General features: G+C 35.1%; 1 protein-coding gene across 16 annotated transcripts in view; it reads left to right on the top strand.

The window, feature by feature from the left end:
* Positions 1-18,577, top strand: part of MGAT4C (MGAT4 family member C) — a 1,054,150-nt gene that overhangs the window by 1,026,350 nt on the left and 9,223 nt on the right. For all 16 annotated transcript variants that reach the window (XM_079936312.1, XM_079936310.1, XM_079936302.1 and 13 more), the window contains one exon: positions 15,657-15,809. In XM_079936312.1, coding sequence (XP_079792438.1) covers positions 15,663-15,809 — 147 coding nt within the window. In that variant the 5' untranslated portion in view covers positions 15,657-15,662. The remainder of the gene's footprint in view (positions 1-15,656; positions 15,810-18,577) is intronic.

Consider the following 18,577-nt stretch of genomic DNA (forward strand, 5'->3'; position numbering starts at 1 on the left):
AACTTCACTTCTTAGATTCAAAATCAACATGAGTATACCTAAGTCCTATTGGTTTCTTGAATTTGGAACCAAAATTAAGTAAAAGAAGAACTGCAGTCGTTTTCCACCATGTCTCTCCATTGTTGGTTCTTAATTTATCTCTAAAATGACTTAGTGGATATATTTAAGGATTTTTTTTAGCATCTTTATTGGAGTATATTTGCTTTACAATGGTGTGTTAGTTTCTGCTTTATAACAAAGTGAATCAGTTATACATATACATATGTCCCCATATCTCTTCCCTCTTGCATCTCCCTCCCTCCCACCCTCCCTATCCCACCCCTCTAGGTGGTCACAAAGCACCAAGCTGATCTCCCTGTGCTATGTGCTATGCTAGATATTCCCACTATCTATTTTACATTTGGTAGTGTATATATGTCCATGCCATTCTCTCACTTTGTCACAGCTTACCCTTCCCCCTCCCCATGTCCTCAAGTCCATTCTCTAGTAGGTCTGCGTCTTTATTCCTGTCTTGCTCCTAGGTTCTTCATGACCATTTTTTTTTTTTAGATTCCATATATATATGTTAGCATATGGTATTTGTTTTTCTCTTTCTGACTTACTTCACTCTGTATGACCGACTCTAGGTCCATCCACCTCACTACAAATAACTCAATTTCATTTCTTTTTATGGCTGAGTAATATTTAAGGATTTTTAAAAAGAAAAATACTTAAGTGTTTTATTTTCTAAGACCTTACATATCAGAATAAAATAATGTATTTCGCCCCTGGAAAATAACTTTTGTGAACTGCAGTTACAGGATAATGGCATTTTTCTTCAAAAGTCCCAAGATATTTTCTCATTATCTTCCTTTTTAATAAAATTATTATGGAATAAAAGTCTGAAACCAGCCTGCTCATTTTATTTGTCAAGATCTTTGTAGTGTATTAATTTGTACTATTTCTGCTTAGGTGGCAGGAAGATTTTAAGAAAACTTCATAAAACAGAAATGTTACAAATGTTACACTCTACAAGCTGCTTTCTGCTGTACCCTTTTCTGGAAACTTCCCCACCCTTATCTTGCTCCCTGTCTCTGTCAGTTCTTCTATGGTATATTTCCTGAAGACATCCACTCCCAAGTAAACAGCACAACTCCCTTCTTTCCCTATTTTGTGTTTCTACTGTAATTTGTGCACATTTCTGAAGTCGTACGTGTAACACTTTTTGGATCGAATTTTGGCACATCTACCTTCCTTTGCACTAAACAGCAGTGCAAAAATATGGGCATATTAATATTTTCTTTTTAGAACAATGTCATGTGCATAGTGAAGCTTCAATAAATGTTGAAAGAACAAAAACAATATTTAACATCTAGGGCAACACAGACTAAATAATCACTTAATGATGTTTCTAAAAATTCCTGATAACAGCTATCAGGAAAGTATTTCTAACCACATTGTATGTTTTTATTGTACTTCCCTCTGTAAGGTTTTATTTTGTTTTGTTTTTCTCTGTTCCAGTTAAGCTGGATATGAAATTACAGTCATTGTGCCTAGCATAGATCCCTGGTACTTACTGTGAACTCTGTGTTTGAAAGAAAGGATAAATAAATAGGTAATGAATTATGTATAACAGACTTATTCATTCTGATTTTAGAATTTAATAACAAGCTTAATAAAAACAATTCTTACTTAAAGAGAAAGGCAATCACTATTCTAATACAGCATATTATTTAAATAAAATATATATATGCATATATCATACGTATCTACTCAAATCGGTAGTTCGTATTACTGAATTCAAGTTAAAGTTTACCTGATCCATTAGCGTACAAAAATGTGTGGCAATTTTACTGAGACAACATCTTATAATCTTTTATACTATACCAGTAATTGTGCATAAATGTTTGCACAATTCCTTTGGGGAAAAATAGTCATCTTATGTATTAGTGACAAAAATATGATCATTAATGTTTTTCAGTAGTATTGCTTTAACCAAATTTTAACTTGATTTGGAAGCGCCTAATTTTTACATCTCTCAGATAAACTCTTTGAGTAGACTGGAATGCATAAAAAGTTAGAGATTTAGAAAGAAAACCTGTCGTGTATCATATCTGCATAGCATAATTGCTCGATACTCTACCTGGACACATCACTTAATCTATCTAATCTTCAGTTCCCTTATTTGTAATGTGAGAATAATCATAAATATATTCTTATCTACCTCATGAGTTTTGTGGAAGATTAAATAAATTATATTTCACAGCCCTCTGAATGAGTTAGTTATCACCATCATTATTCCTTTTTTCCTCACTGCAACTTAAAACAGCTTTCAAGGGCTCCCCTGGTGGCATAGTGGTTGAGAGTCCGCCTGCCGAGACAGGGGACACGGGTTCGTGCCCAGGTCCGGGAAGATCCCACATGCCGCGGAGCGGCTGGGCCCGTGAGCCATGGCCGCTGAGCCTGCGCGTCCGGAGCCTGTGCTCCGCAACGGGAGAGGCCCCAACAGTGTGAGGCCCGCGTACTGCAAAAAAAAAAAAAAAAAAACAGCTTTCATGACTATACCTTTCCTTAGCACTAACTCCTGCATTCTCTCTGAAGTAGTTAGTTCAATGTTTGCTTTTATTGGTTCTACTCTAGCCAGGTCTTTTTCAGCTCATTGGAAAGAAATTAGAAATCTGTAAGAGAATGATATTCTAAAACAGAAGTTGGTAAATAAAGTACATGTCTTGTCTTAGCTTCGGTGTTGAAAAAGGCTACTTTCTTCCCAATCCTCATCTCAAGTTTTCCTGTTTTTATAGTCAGTGGCAGAAAACCTTCAGCCTATCAATGCTACACATTTTCTATCTGAACTGAAGCTTAAAGGCACCAGAAAATAAATCTCACTCATCATCATTGTGAACCCTATGGAATAGTCTAGCCTCTATAATTTTCCACTTCGCTACCACCTATAGCTACAAATGGACAGTACAACTTGGGACTGTTAAAACAAAAATCTTAAATGGGAAAAGCAATTACATTTGTTCCTATCAATATGTGAATATCTGAGCCTTTTGTACAAAACGTAATGATAATCATGTTTTACAAGACACTTTTCATTCTCGTGGCATCCTGAAGCTTTTGCTATGTCAGCAACATTCTTTCTGTTCATTGGAAAGTATTGAATACTGCCCCGAGGGCATGTGCAGCCTTCCACAAAGCAATGTAAAAGAACATATTGGGCACACATTAGAAAAGGCAAGCTAAGCAAGTCAGATGCACATAGTGGCATGTGGCAGACAGATGAACGGTTGACTGCAAGACTCCTTTCATGTTTTGCCTGATGCGAGGTTAAGTATTGGATACCAGCCCATGTGATGTGGAGAATGTAATTTACTTTTGCATTCTGACTGTTGATTTAAAAATAGACTATTAAATATAAGTTACAGCTTAGAGCCTTGGGGGAGATTACCGTAGCCACATTCATTCAGGTAGGTAGGAATATGGTTTTCCTTTCTTCCATCCTCTCATATGGGGCATGGAATAGTTTGCATTGGGAAGTGCAAGTGATTTTACCCTAAAGAGCTGGAGGGAGAGAACTGAGCTCATTAACATTTGGTGGTTTGTCGCATATAATCCAAGTAACATTCCAGAAACATGATAACATGCACAAGCATATGCACCCTAAGCAAGTGCTTCTACTGTGTAATAATCCACTTGTCACTTTATATCAGCATCAATCCTTTAATAAATGAGCATGTTTCTTGAGTTGATGAAAACTAGCATACAGATTTCCCCATAGTATCTTCCCAAGAAGAAATGTAAAGAAGTTTGTACAACCAACACTTTATCTGCCTCCATGAGCAATGATTTGAGGTCCATAATAGATATTCATAGTGTTACAAAGACAGAGTCTTTATTCCTATACATATATATGCAGATATATGGGGTAGTAAAGATAAGTAAATAGTTCCATAGGTCCAAAGAATATGTCTCCAAATTGCATGGCTTGTAAAACTTTGTACCATATCTGAATTCTGATATTAAATAGATCATATTACAGCTGTTGGAGGCTCCCCAGCACAAACCAGTAATTTTGCTACTGGTCTTCTAAGTGTTTACAGTGTCAACAATAATTTTTTCTGCTACATTTCTTAAATGTCCCCAAAGACTTTGATTTATCTTGGGTATAAAATATTTCAATCCATTAAATAATAAAATAACAAGTGACATTATCCTCACTTCTCCCTTAAATAAATTGTAAGACAAATAAACATAGAAGAGTCTATGGTGCTTTGATAATGTACAAAGTCAAATTTGATATGCTCAGTTGCATTTTTGCAACCAAAGAGCCCAGAGATTACACTGTAGGTCTGGGTCATGGCAGGGAAGCTCTTAGGCAAGCTTTTACGAGTGTTGTGCTGTGGGAAAGAGATGCATATATTCACAGTTGGTAGTTTTTGGGGGCTCTTGGTGATTGACAGGGCCCCAGAATACACAGCTTGTAGGGAGGCAGCAAAGGGAGAGAGTGCCTGAAGCACTGGGGCTCCTACCACAGTGGACCCCAGTTCTTTTATTATTTCCTGTAAGAAAAGAATTGTTTTCAATTTCATATAAAATTACTCTTGTTACAAAACAGAACAAGCTTTGGTTATTTTACGTCAGGAGTGGGAAGTAGAAGTCAGACAGGATGGATGTTGAAATTGGAGTTTTGACTCAAAAGAACTGTCCAGGTCCTGTGCCTCCTCTACTTGTCCAAGTGCTCCCTGGCTCTCTTCCTCGTGTCACTTTCTCATGAAAGGCAGAGTAAAAATTAAAGTGCATCTAATTAGGAACTTGAAAAATAAATACATAAAATAGTTTTGAAGAGGCATTAGGTTCCTCTTCCCTCATTTTTCCAAAGAACATCACTGAAAAGGATCAAGTGAATTTGTGTTCTGTAGAGTTGTCCCTGCATAAACCTTGGCGTTCAAGTAGTAGGGGAAACCGGGGTCTGAATGCACAGGCTGGTTGAGCTCTGGGCAGGGCTGCCTGTGCCTCTTTACAAACGCGAGGTTTACCATGGGGCCTTGTTTTATCATTGTGATGACTGAGGTGATTTGCAGGCAGCTCTCTTGATTTCTGCCCGGGAGCACAGCAGGACCCTGCTGTTAACGTTTTCTCTACTAACCTAACCAAGCAGGCATCTTCTGAGCGCCCCTGGGCTGGAAACGCATCCTGACGTCTCCTCTAGGGAGGATCTTCCCGCTTCCGGTTTAAGAGTCGAAACTTCCAAACCTGCTTCCAGTTTAGGTTCTGATAACTTTAGAAACATGATAAACAGCGGACAGGTAGGAAAAGCCGTCAGGAATCTATTGCTGTTGCCAAAGTTAAAGGAAGTATTAACCTGAGCTCCGATAATGACAGTGCGAACTGGATGGGAGAAATTGTGGCAGATGAGAGAGAAATTGAGGACCCAAGACAAGGCTCTATGACTGTGGGACAGCAGGAGGCTTTTTTTTTTTCCAGATGATTTGACTAGGAGATTAGAATGCTAGGTCTACCAAAAATGAGACTCTGAAAGGAGGAGCAGAATGGAAGGGAAAACTCAGCCTGTAGTTTTAGATTCCTTGTGTTTGAGTAGCCAGAGGGAAATCTACATAGAGATAACAGTAATTATTCAAAAATTGGAAGTAGGCTCAGGAAGAAGTCCTAGCAGAATATCTAAATTTTGAATTTTGCTCAAAAAGTGTTTGTAGGAGAGGTCATGTAATGCCAAAAGGTTGCAAAGAGAAAAGGAGAGAAGGTTGGATGGAGTAGTGGAAAAGAACAATATTACAGAAGGGAAAGATTACTAAGAGGGTCTTGTATCCCCTTGGTGATGGTTTGTAAATTGAGGAGACAAAATTCAGGTAACATCAGTATTAAATAGTGAGAAAAAATAGTACCGTCTCAGTGATTTACCTGTTTCCTTGTCAGTGAATACAGCTTTATTTATATGTGTATAATTATGTGTATATAAATGTATAGGAATATATGGTACACTATCTATAATTTCAAAATTGTATGTGGGATAGATGAATATATAATATACATTTTATATGTGAGTATATTTATCCATCTATTCATATATAATAATTTTTATAATGGGAATTATAGAGTAAAAGTGATTGCTTTCCATTTAAAAAATGAGTTATTTGATATGGTATCACATCAAAATGATTTTAGATAGTTGTGTATTTGAAGTTTGGTTATAGTAGTTTAATATATATGGACATTTAGCCCTTGGGTCTTCCAAAGAGAATGTGATTCTTCCATAAACAAAAACTGATGAAGTCTTATTGAACTAGATGTGCCAACTTTGCATACATTTGGAGTGGAGGGTAGGGTTACTATATATTCTTATTTCCATAACTGTATTCAAAATCAAGTGTTGTATTATAAACTTGTGACAAAGAAACTGTTTTTGAAAACACTTTCAGTAAAACTGCTGAACAAAACATGTTCAATGCTTCTCATCGTGCGTGCAAGAGATAAAGCGTACTGTAGCATATGTTGTTAGATGAATCTCTGGTGACATTTAGGGTATATAAAGATGATGTATCGACTTGAGAAAATAATTTACTCAAACCACGATAAATAAAAGTTACCATTTTTATAAATAAAACTAATCTGTAATTATCAACCTATTACCTTTGAATAACACTTTTAGCCATTTCTGAATTTTTTTTTTTTTTTTTTTTTGCCGTATATGGGCCTCTCACTGTTGTGGCCTCTCCCGTTGTGGAGCATAGGCTCTGGACGCGCAGGCTCAGCGGCCATGGCTCACAGGCCCAGCCACTCAACGGCATGTGGGATCTTCCCAGACCAGGGCACAAACCCTTGTCCCCTGCCTCGGCAGGCGGACTCTCAAGCACTGCGCCACCAGGGAAGCCCCATTTCTGAAATTTTTTAAGACTAAGTAGAGGATTTCTAACAAATAAGACACTGTCTGAACATGGAACTAAATACTGTTCAAGTAACTTGTCCCCATTTGTGAGACTAATATTTTCAAGTAGGAACAGTCTATGTGAAATTTCTATTATCAGGATATGCTCACCTGTTTAAAAATTTGAAACCAAATTTTTACTTTCTTTTAATAATTGTAGTTTAAAGGATGGTGAGCTTGTTTATGCCTTGTTTGACTTAGTGGTTTTCTATAGATAATCAGTATTATTAGTAGCTTTTATCAACATGCTCTCTTTTTACACTGGGACCTGAGAAATGTTTTACCAATGTCTGTGGATTAAAATCTGAGTTTAGATGGCTACCCAGTAACTCTATCTTGCTAACTGGGTGTTATCTTCTAGGCCACCATATCTTTTTCAAGGAATATGGCTCTATTCTCCTTGGTTGGATTATTTTGAATTATATTGGCTTATGATTAGGCACAAAACATTCTTTAAAATCCTACGTATCATACATACTTTGTTGACCAAAACACACCAAAATTTTTTTAATATTAAGAGAGAACTTTGGATTACTCAGATTCTCTTTCCTTGCTAATATTTTGACTATTTAAACTGTCAGATTCTCAGAGAAGGATATTAATATTCCACACTGTGTTTGCAGATCCATAAACGTGTGCTTATATTTCTAAGAGTTCTTGATTTATGCATTTTTCTGCTGTGATATGAGACAAATTTTGGCCTCTTGATCTAGGACTGTGTTAAGGCTCCTAGCATTAGGAGTTTTGACTTAAATCTTCTATTGTTTCAGATTTAGGAAGTTGCTCATTTTGTTATCTGGTCATATTTTGTTGAGAATTGTGGCATTTAGCATTATAAAGTAACCTTAATTATGTAATTTTATGCTTTTATGGCCTGTATTCACCCACATTTTGTATCAGGATTGCAAACCATGGTATCTCATTGCATTTGCTAAAAATGCTTTGCTCATTCCTTTATCATTAGCCTTTATGAATTACTTTGTTTTATGTATGTTTCTTTTACAAATACCACTTGATCATGGTATATGATCCTTTTAATGTGTTGTTGGATTCTGTTTGCTAGTATTTTTTGAGGATTTTTGCATCTGTATTCATCAGTGATATTGGCCTGTTATTTTCTTTTTTTGTAGTATCTTTGTCTGGTTTTGGTATTAGGGTGATTGTGGCCTCATAGAATGAGTTTGGGAGTGTTCCTTCCTCCACAATTTTTTGGAAGAGTTTGAGAAGGATGGATGTTAGCTCTTCTCTAAATGTTTGATAGAATTCACCTGTGAAGCCCTCTGGTCCTGGACTTTGGTTTGTTGGAAGATTTTTAATCACAGTTTCAATTTCATTACTTGAGATTGGCCTGTTCATATTTTCTATTTCTTCCTGGTTCCGTCTTAGAAGGTTATACCTTTCCAAGAATTTGTCCATTTCTTCCAGGTTGTCCATTTTATTGGCATAGAGTTGCTTGTAGTAGTCTCTTAGGATGCTTTGTATTTCTGCAGTGTCAGTTGTAACTTCTCCTTTTTCATTTCCAATTTTATTGATTTGAGTCCTCTCCCTCTTTTTCTTGATGAGTCTGGCTAATGGTTTATAAATTTTATTTATCTTCTCAAAGAACCAGCTTTTAGTTTTATTGATCTTTGCTATTGTTTTCTTTGTTTCCATTTCAGTTATTTCTGCTCTGATCTTTATGATTTCTTTCCTTCTACTAACTTTGGGTTTTGTTTGTTCTTCTTTCTCTAGTTCCTTTAGGTGTAAGGTTAGATTATTTATTTGAGACTTTTCTTGTTTCTTGAGGTACGCTTGTATAGCCATAAACTTCCCTCTTAGAACTGCTTTTGCTGCATCCCATAGGTTTTGGATCGTCATGTTTTCACTGTCATTTGTCTCTAGGTATTTTTTGATTTCCTCTTTTATTTCTTCAGTGATCTCTTGGTTATTTAGTCACATAGTGTTTAGCCTCCATGTGTTTGTGTTATTTATGTTTTTCTCCATGTAATTCATTTCTAATCTCATAGCATTGTGGTCAGAAAAGGTGCTTGATATGATTTCAATTTTCTTAAATTTACTGAGGCTTGATTTGTGACCCAAGATGTGATCTATCCTGGAAAATGTTCTGTGCGCACCTGAGAAGAAAGTGTAATCTGCTGTTTTTGGATGGAATGTCCTACAAATATAATTAAATCTGTCTGGTCTGTTGTGTTATTTAAAGCTTCTGTTTCGTATTTATTTTCAGTTTGGATTATCTGTCCATTGGTGTAAGTGAGGTGTTAAAGTCCCCCACTATTATTGTGTTACTGTCGATTTCCTCTTTTAGAGCTGTTAGCAGTTGCCTTATGTATTGAGGTGCTCCTATGTTGGGTGCATATATATTTATAATTGTTATATCTTCTTCTTGGATTGTTCCCTTGATCATTATGTAGTGTCCTTCCTTGTCTCTTGTAACATTCTTTATTTTTAAGTCTATTTTATCTGGTATGAGTATTGCTACTCCAGCTTTCTTTTGATTTCCATTTGCATGGAATATCTTTTTCCATCCCCTCACTTTCAGTCTGTATGTGTCCCTAGGTCTGGAGTGTGTCTCTTGTAGACAGCATATATATGGGTCTTGTTTTTGTATCCATTCAGCAAGCCTGTGTCTTTTGGTTGGAGCATTTAATCTATTCACGTTTAAGGTAGTTATTGATATGTATGTTCCTATGACCATTTTCTTAATTTTTTCGGGTTTGTTTTTGTAGATCCTTTTCTTCTCTTGTGTTTCCCACTTAGAGAAGTTCCTTTAGCATTTGTTGTAGAGCTGGTTTGGTGGTGCTGCATTCTCTTAGCTTTTGCTTGTCTGTAAAGCTTTTGATTTCTCCATTGAATCTGAATGAGATCCATGCTGGGTAGAGTAATCTTGGTTGTAGGTTCTTCCCTTTCATCACTTTAGGTATATCACGCCACTCCCTTCTGGCTTGTAGAGTTTCTGCTGAGAAATCAGCTGTTAACCTTATGGGAGTTCCCTTGTATGTTATTTTTCATTTTTCCTTTGCTGCTTTCAATAATTTTTCTTCGTCTTTAATTTTTGCCAGTTTGATTACTCTGTGTCTTGGCGTGTTTCTCCTTGGGTTTCTTCCTGTATGGGACTCACTGTGCTTCCTGGACTTGGGTGGCTATTTCCTTTCCCATGTTAGGGAAGTTTTCGACTATAATCTCTTCAAATATTCTCTCAGGTCCTTTCTCTCTCTCTTCTTCTGTGACCCCTATAATGCGAATGTTGTTGCGTTTAATGTTGTCCCAGAGGTCTCTTAGGCTGTCTTCATTTCTTTTCATTCTCTTTTCTTTATTCTCTTCCGCAGCAGTGAATTCCACCATTCTGTCTTCCAGGTCACTTATCCGTTCTTCTGCCTCAGTTATTCTGCTATTGATTATTTCTAGTATAGTTTTCATTTCAGTTATTGTATTGTGCATCTCTGTTTGTTTGTTCTTCAATTCTTCTAGATCTTTGTTAAACTTTCTTGCATCATCTCGATCTTTGCCTCCATTGTTTTTCTGAGGTCCTGGATCATCTTCACTATCATTATTCTGAATTCTTTATCTGGAAGGTTGCCTATCTCCACTTCATTTAGTTGTTTTTTCTGGGGTTTTATCTTGTTCCTTCATCTGGTACATAGCCCTCTGCCTTTTCATCTTGTCTTTATTTCTGTGAATGTGGTTTTTGTTCCACAGGCTGCAGGACTGTAGTTCTTCTTGCTTCTGCTGTCTGCCCTTGGACTTTTCATTGTGGTGGCTTCTCCTGTTGTGGAGCACAGGCTCTAGGCACACAGGCTTCAGTAGTTGTGACATGCGGGCTCAGTAGTTGTGGCTCATGGGCTCTAGAGCGCAGGCTCAGTAGTTGTGGCACACGGGTTTAGTTGCTCCGTGGCATGTGGGATCTTCCCAGACCAGAGCTTGAAACCATGTCCCCTGCATTGGCAGGTGGATTCTTAACCACTGTGCCACCAGGAAAGCCCCTGCTTTGCCTTTTAAAAACTGTCTCCTGGCAGCAAACCGGAGAAATTATGGGGCTTACTTTTTTGTTTCCTTTTTCTCAAGGATAATTGCCCTATGCTGCCAGTTGTTCATTGTCTGAAAATAACCATCATCAACTGTGGATGAAATACAGTTCCTCCTGGAAATGCAGATGGAGAACTTTAATACTTTTGTTTCAATTACTGATTTTGCAATCAGAAGATGATGCAATGATCACCTCCAATTGTGGCAGTTGGGTTTCTTATTTTTCTTTCTCTCCTTTTCATTATCACAATATAATCATGAATTTATATTAATTCAGTATTTCACTATCAATCATAGTCAATTTTTGATCATTGTTTTTTTTTTTTTCCCCAAATTTTCTCAATATAAACCTCCTCAAGTTGTTTTCTGTGTTCTTTAGATGTGACCCCACTAACCTCTGAGAGCTTCCTTGCTTCATGGCATAACAAAAAACCTAATATCAGAGTTCTCAGCTATTTCAGTTTTCTTCTCATTAAATTTGTTTGACTTTGGTCTGGGTTTTTGTTTGTTTGTTTTCTTTTTTTGTGAATATTCATTTGTTTTGTTTTTTCCTGGATCCATGTAATTGTATGTTTGAGATGAGAGAGGAGTTTGGATAGATTATTAGCTTTCTTAATTTTTCTTTTACTGTGGTGTAGTCTGGTGTACTTTGTTTAATAAATGACACATATTTTGGTCTAACTTTTGACATCTGATTTAGGCTCCTTAGCCAATTCTTCTTTCCTGGCTGTTACTGTTTTTACTTATATGTAAATTGAACTTTGTGCTATTATATTTCTCCTGGTTATTCTGAGGGTATGTACTATGGAAGGTTTATTTGTGCTCTGAATGTTTTGAATGAATTTTGGAGGATTATAAGTTGGAAGATTGGATGTTAGAACTTAGGTGACTACCACTATTCTCTAAGGACTGAATTTCTGTTTTTGTCAACTCTTTGGAATTATATTCCAGGATTTTGTTGCTGTTGTTGTTACTGTTTAATTTTCTTCTATTTTGCATTAATGCAAAATGCACAGCAGTTTGTCTTCAAAGCATTTTTTTTTACCACTTCTTATGCTAGTTGAAATATCATATATCACCCACCTCCTAATGTTATATATTTATATGTGTTTTAGGTTAAATATATTTAATCAAAATTTTGCTTTCTGCCAAGAAATTTTAATTTATTTTTATTACATTGTTTTTATTTTATTCAACAGACCAATATCACATATCATTATCACATATGTTAATAGTCTGTTGGCAACCATATATTTAAAATATATGAAACCTAATTAATAAACTGTATACCAATAGTGGTTAATAGAGCAGACTCTGTAATAATTCTAAGATTTAGAAGCTGGAATCATCCCTTATGAAGATGAGAAAGCCTTGTTTTCCATAAGTTTTAAAATTGGTCTAATAGTAGTATTAATGTGTTAGCATTGGTATGAAGGTTCAGTGAGCTATCCATGCAAAATGTATTGCCCAGCACTATCTCTATATATAATTATGTACATTTGAACTTTGCAAATTCAGTTTGCATCTCATAATTTACATTTTCTTTTTGTCTCAAAAAAATAGAATTAGGATGGAATTCTTCTTGACTTAGCATTTATATTGAACTCAAAACATTCAACTTTCCAAGCATCCAGAGGCATAACCATATAAAGTGTTACATATTTGTTAAATCTTATTTTCTTGAAAAAAAATTGCTGTTTATGCTTTTGTGTCCAGGAAATAAAATGTGTTTTATTTTCCAACAGACAATAAAGAATTTTGAAAATTAAAAGTAACTTTAAAAAATATTACTAAATATATGTGCTTTTAAAAATATGGAAAGTTTAGAAAAATAAAACAAGATTGAAAATTCCTGATTGTTCTGCTACATTGAGATAATGGCTATTAACAGCTTATAGATTGTTTCCAATTTGTTTTACAAACATCACTGCTTTGCAATACCATAGCTAAACTTTTGCTCACAAATACATTTTTTTTGGTCTTTGAACAGATTTTTAGAAATATAATTGCTGAGTTAAAGGGAATAAATGTATTTCATACTATTGCCAAGTCTTCCCAAATTGACATTTAGAAATATTGTGTCACTTGTATATGATTAGATTCTAATCCTTTGTCATTTCAAAATTCAGATAAAAATCTTTTTTGTTGTTATACCCATTTTATTACTTAACCTGTCTCATAAACTCCTTTGTATATCATCAAATATGCATTTAGGGCAACATTGTCAATGGCTTCAGTCTAATAACACTACAAATTATTCAAACATCTTCTACTGTTGTCAATTTAAAATATTTTCACTTGTTGATTTTCAAACAAATTTGTGATGAAAACACCTTCATGCGTATGCTGAAATAACTTCTGATGACAAATCGTGAGAAAAATCCATGGGCAATGTGGAGTCGTGGTTCTAAGAGCTAAGTGCCTGGGACATTCTCTCCTGGACCTGAATCCAGCACCTTCTAAAATATAGAGGGCAGCACCAGGGTTCTGGGACCGGCCACTGAATATAAACAGATAAGCCCCTCACCAGACCCTACTCCAAAATGGTCCCTCTCAGATGACCCTGAGACTTCTGCCTTAAGCATCTAGACTCACAAGCATTTGTACTAACAGATCTCAGCTGCATCCAGAATCTGCACCCAGTAGGTATCCCCTCCAGCTCCTTGGGGTCTGGAGGCCCTACCAGAACATCATTCTCTTGAAATTAGCCACCCAGATGGAGAGTCCATAGCTTTAATCCTGCTTCTTATCCTTCCTAGGCATTCTTAGATTACAACTTCAGTGAACGTGAAGGGGCACCTTAGCCTGCACCCAAATCCAGATAAAAAATCTTTTACAAACAGAATATTTTATCTGTAGAATCAGGACCAGGTTACAGTATGGTACAGAATATAGAACCAGACAACAGAATTTCACTTATAATATTTTGGTTCAAAAGTGCTATGTATGTATTTTCTTATTGAAAAAGGTTATAAATGATGACTCTATAAATACATTTTTGACCCATAAATGCAAATTAGAAAGTGACCCTATTCTAGAATTGGCATCACGAACCAAAAGAAGAGATGATTCAATGTATGGTCTGGTATACAGTATTAATGTTTACCATTACCCAGTTCTTCTATATTTCTGTGTACATAGGAGAGTATGCTTGCCCACACCCTTGAAATTAGGAGTGGTAGTATGAATAGTAGTTATGCCAATGCACTGTGAGCGGATCATCAGTTCTCCGTATAGAAAAGATAAAATAAATTATTCCACTATATCATAAAAGACACAAAGATAAATTACAGGTATACTAAAAAAAAAATCTATCTATGCAAAACAAAAAATTCCCAGAAGAAAATAAATGAGACTGCCCATATGACATCAAGATAGGGAAGGATTTTTTTAAAGCGTTATACAAAAAAAGTCCACATCCATGAAATAAATTTGACATAAAAACCACTACACTGCAAACATCATACCAAAAAGGAGAAAATACAAAAAGTGCTTGGGAAAGATATTTAGATATTTTCAACGTGAGCAAAGATTAGTATATATATGTGCATCCCTACACATATATTTAAAACTCCTAAAAATTAACAAGAAAAAATAACCCTAGAGAAAAATATGGCCAAAGGAAATGGGCATTAATTCTTATAACATTCCTTTCTCCCAATTCCTAATATTCTTTCCTATAATTTACAAGGATTCATAAATGCTTTCTTGCATTAACTCATTGAAGAGCCATCATTAGTTGGCTATTTCTTAGACATTGTTGTAAGGGTTTGGGGTGCAGGCCTTTTCACCTCCTGAAGTTCTTTAGGCCCATAAATACTTCATCCTAAAGCTGAGCCCAGGGAGACTTAGTACATAACAAGGCACGATTTCCAGATTATAGTTGATTTTTGACAAAATATGATTCCACTGGTCTTTTGATCATCCCAGATATTTATATTTTTAAAAAAATGGTAATCTAGATGAATTTGTAATTCATTTACAAATCACAAAATGATGGAGCAGATCACAAAATGTAGAAGAGTGAAATGGAAAATCATTAGGCCTCCACTAATCTTGCTGACTCCACTTTTGCCTTTTTGTAGTCCATAAATCATTATAAACTTCCAGACTTCTAGGTAGTAGATCAAGCAAGGCAATGTCGATATGCCACTCCAGGATTTACTTTGATTTAGCAAGAATTACTGGAAAAATAAAGCAATTATAACTCAAATATATGTGTGGACTCACCCCCAAAACTTTCACTTCCTTTGTCACTTCTCTTTCTTTCACCCAGATTTTCTCCCCATCACTCTTTTCAGTGCACCTACTCTGAGATCAGTATTAGGCCCATACTTCTAGTTTCTTTCATTTTCATTACATTATAATATGAGGAGGTAGATGTTACCTTAATGTTTGCTTTTCTCTTTAATTTTTATTCTTTCTCATCAAAGAAGTATTATTTTCTTACATTATTGTTACCAATATTTATTTGTTCAGAAATAACTGTGCTTTTCATTTTTACTTACTTTACATCAATATAAACCACTGCATTATCCTTCTGTTAATGTATTAATAGCCTGTGCCAAATTTATTATGAAATTGGAAACAATTTTGGTTCCAAGATTTGAATAGTGAGATTTTATAAAGGCCTGGATTTGACTGATACGATGAAGAAATATTTGCATACAAAATTAATTGTTAATAATTTTGTGCCTCTTTTCTACAGGAGAGAATGTTTAAATTTCACCAAGTGAAACATATTTTTGATACACTAGATAAAATGCGATGCCTGCGAAAACGTTCTACGGTCTCATTCTTGGGAGTTCTTGTCATTTTCCTTCTGTTTATGAACTTGTACATTGAAGATAGCTATGTTATGGTAAGTCTTGGAGGTTGATTATTTTTTGTTCAGAATAAAGCCTAAGTTGAACCAGACAGTCCACTTGTAACCTAACTTCAGTCCCAGGCTATTGAAATAGCCTTAGTTTAAGTAAAATTATAACATGTATATTTCCTATCTAGCTGCTTTTTATATTAATTATATATTACCAACATTATAATTGTTTTGGTTTATGTTGCAATGTTTTCTTTAATGCCATATATATATATATATATATATGTGTGTGTGTATATATATATGTGTGTGTGTGTATATATATATATATATATAGTGGTTCAAATATGTATCTCTAATTCCAAATAAGTTAGCTATCATCCCTATCTGAATTAATACTGCATAAAATCATTGTAATTTGTGAGCTTTAATTTGAAATACAGTTGACTGTTTAACAATGTGGGTTTTAAGGGCACTGACTCTCCAGGCACTCAGAAAAATCTGGGTGTAACTTTACAGTCGGCTCTCCATATCCACACTTCTGCATCAGCAGATTCAGCCAACCTCAGGTCATGTAGTGTATTACGTATTTACTGGAAAAAAATCCACTTATAAGTGGAACTGCGCAGTTAAAACCTGTGTTGTTCAAGGGTCTGCTGTAAATAGAATAAACAAAATTTGCTTAAAGGTGTTACCGCTTACTTTCTCTACTTTTCTATATTATCAAAAATTTTTAAATCTCATTGTCTAATTAGTGATACTAATTGTGCTATTTTGTTAAGAAGGAACATTTTATTACAATGTGTGACATCTCATTTGGATTTGGAATAACACTAAATGACCACCACGTAATACATTTATGGTCGCTGAAAAGTAATATAGATCCTTAAGAACTAAAGATAATATTATGTGAAAGCTATTCAATAGTTTAAAAATGGTAAAATTAGTAGATAATTTATGAATGAATTTTAAGTGAATTATGAAAGTATGCAAAAGGACACATTCTGACTAATTGTGAGAACTCAAATTGTTTCTATTATTCATTTTTGTTATAATTATATAATTTCATGTCTGATGAGAGTAATATGAAAGTAATATGGAGAGTAATTCACTTTTTCTATCTGAATTGAGCTTAAGATATCTGGGAAAATTCTAACCTTTATGCAATTATTCCTGTTCACATATTTCAGAAAATCAAAGCCTTTGGACAGATAGAGGACCTGAAAATACATTCTATCATACAAGCATGCCAAAAGTTTCAATTAATATCTTAGCTAGAGAGAATCTGATAATAACTACAAAGAGCATTTCCTAGTAAAATGTTTTATTAATTGAACATGATTTGGTAACTACCTACTATTTGCCAGATACTATTCTAAATATATCCTATGAGCCAACCACATGATCTAAGTTTGTGCAGATCCTCTTAGGAAGTCTTCTGTAAAGCATCTTGCTTCCGTTAGCATTGTTCTTTGATGGCAAAATTCTGTCAGATTCCTAGATCTTGACTCTGCCTAAGCCTTTACTTTCAAGTATAGCTCTTAATCTTGTGGACTCTTCATTCTATCATCCTTAGTCAATCATAATACTGAAGTTAGCACAGTTAATAGAATTTGACTAGGCATGATTTAGGTAAACATAGCAAACTGGAGAAACTTACTAATGATATGCATTTTAGATTTTTTTAAACTGATTATTAGGTTTATGAAATTTAAGGACAGTAGAGCAAGGCCCAGGTGATCCAGCTATTTTTCTTTTTTATAAATTTATTTATTTATTTTTGGCTGTGTTGGCTCTTCGTTTCTGTGCGAGGGCTTTCTCTAGTTGCGACAAGCGGGGGGCCACTCTTCATCGCGGTGCGCGGGCCTCTCACTGTCGCGGCCTCTCTTGTTGCGGAGCACAGGCTCCAGACGCGCAGGCTCAGTAGTTGTGGCTCACGGGCCCAGTTGCTCCGCAGCATGTGGGATCTTCCCAGACCAGGGCTCGAACCCGTGTCCCCTGCATTGGCAAGCAGATTCTCAACCACTGTGCCACCAGGGAAGCCCGAGCCAGCTATTTTTTAATTAATAGAATTAAAGATCATAGAGGAGCTCTTGATTAATGATTTAATTTTGTGATAAAAATTTATTTCTTGCATCTGTATGTACTGGTAGAAGTATATCACATCTTGTAAATCAAAAACATGGTGTTGGCAGGATGCTTGTTGTATTCAATAATGATGCATATAAGACACTTTCAAGTGAAATTTCAATATTTATCTTTAAGTAGACAAAAGAGTATTGTATGCAGCAAACATCCTTATGTCTTTTTGGAATAGAACAGCTTCAAATTCACTATAAAATGTGTAAGAATTAATAGAGTGTATATCCATATGAAAGTCAAATACTATTGTTCGCTTTATGTATTTCTATCTAAACATAGGTCCTAGCCACCTAATTAAAAAGTGTGATTTAATGAAGTAGCTCTTACTAAAGAGTACTTTCTCAATGTAAATTTTCTTGTTACATTAGCCATATATCTAGTCAAATTTGCAAATCATCCCAGGTTCAGAGAAGAGATTGTTTGCTTCTTAGCTTTAAAAATTGAAATTATTTTTAAATACTTATATTAAGTTAGAAAAAGTGAGTTAAAAGGGTTTTTAAATACAGGCATACCCCCATATTGACAATTCAATGACAATATTTTTATTAGTTTAAATTTTCACTGTTTACTAGATGATGTTTTTTACCTAAATTGCATTTTGAGCTAAATTTTATCCCAAGGCTTAATATATATAAATATTTGAAATATTTATTAAATCATTTGTGTAAAAT

This window comes from Stenella coeruleoalba (assembly GCF_951394435.1).
Source record: "Stenella coeruleoalba genome assembly, chromosome: 11".
NCBI classification, from domain to species: Eukaryota; Metazoa; Chordata; class Mammalia; order Artiodactyla; family Delphinidae; genus Stenella; species Stenella coeruleoalba.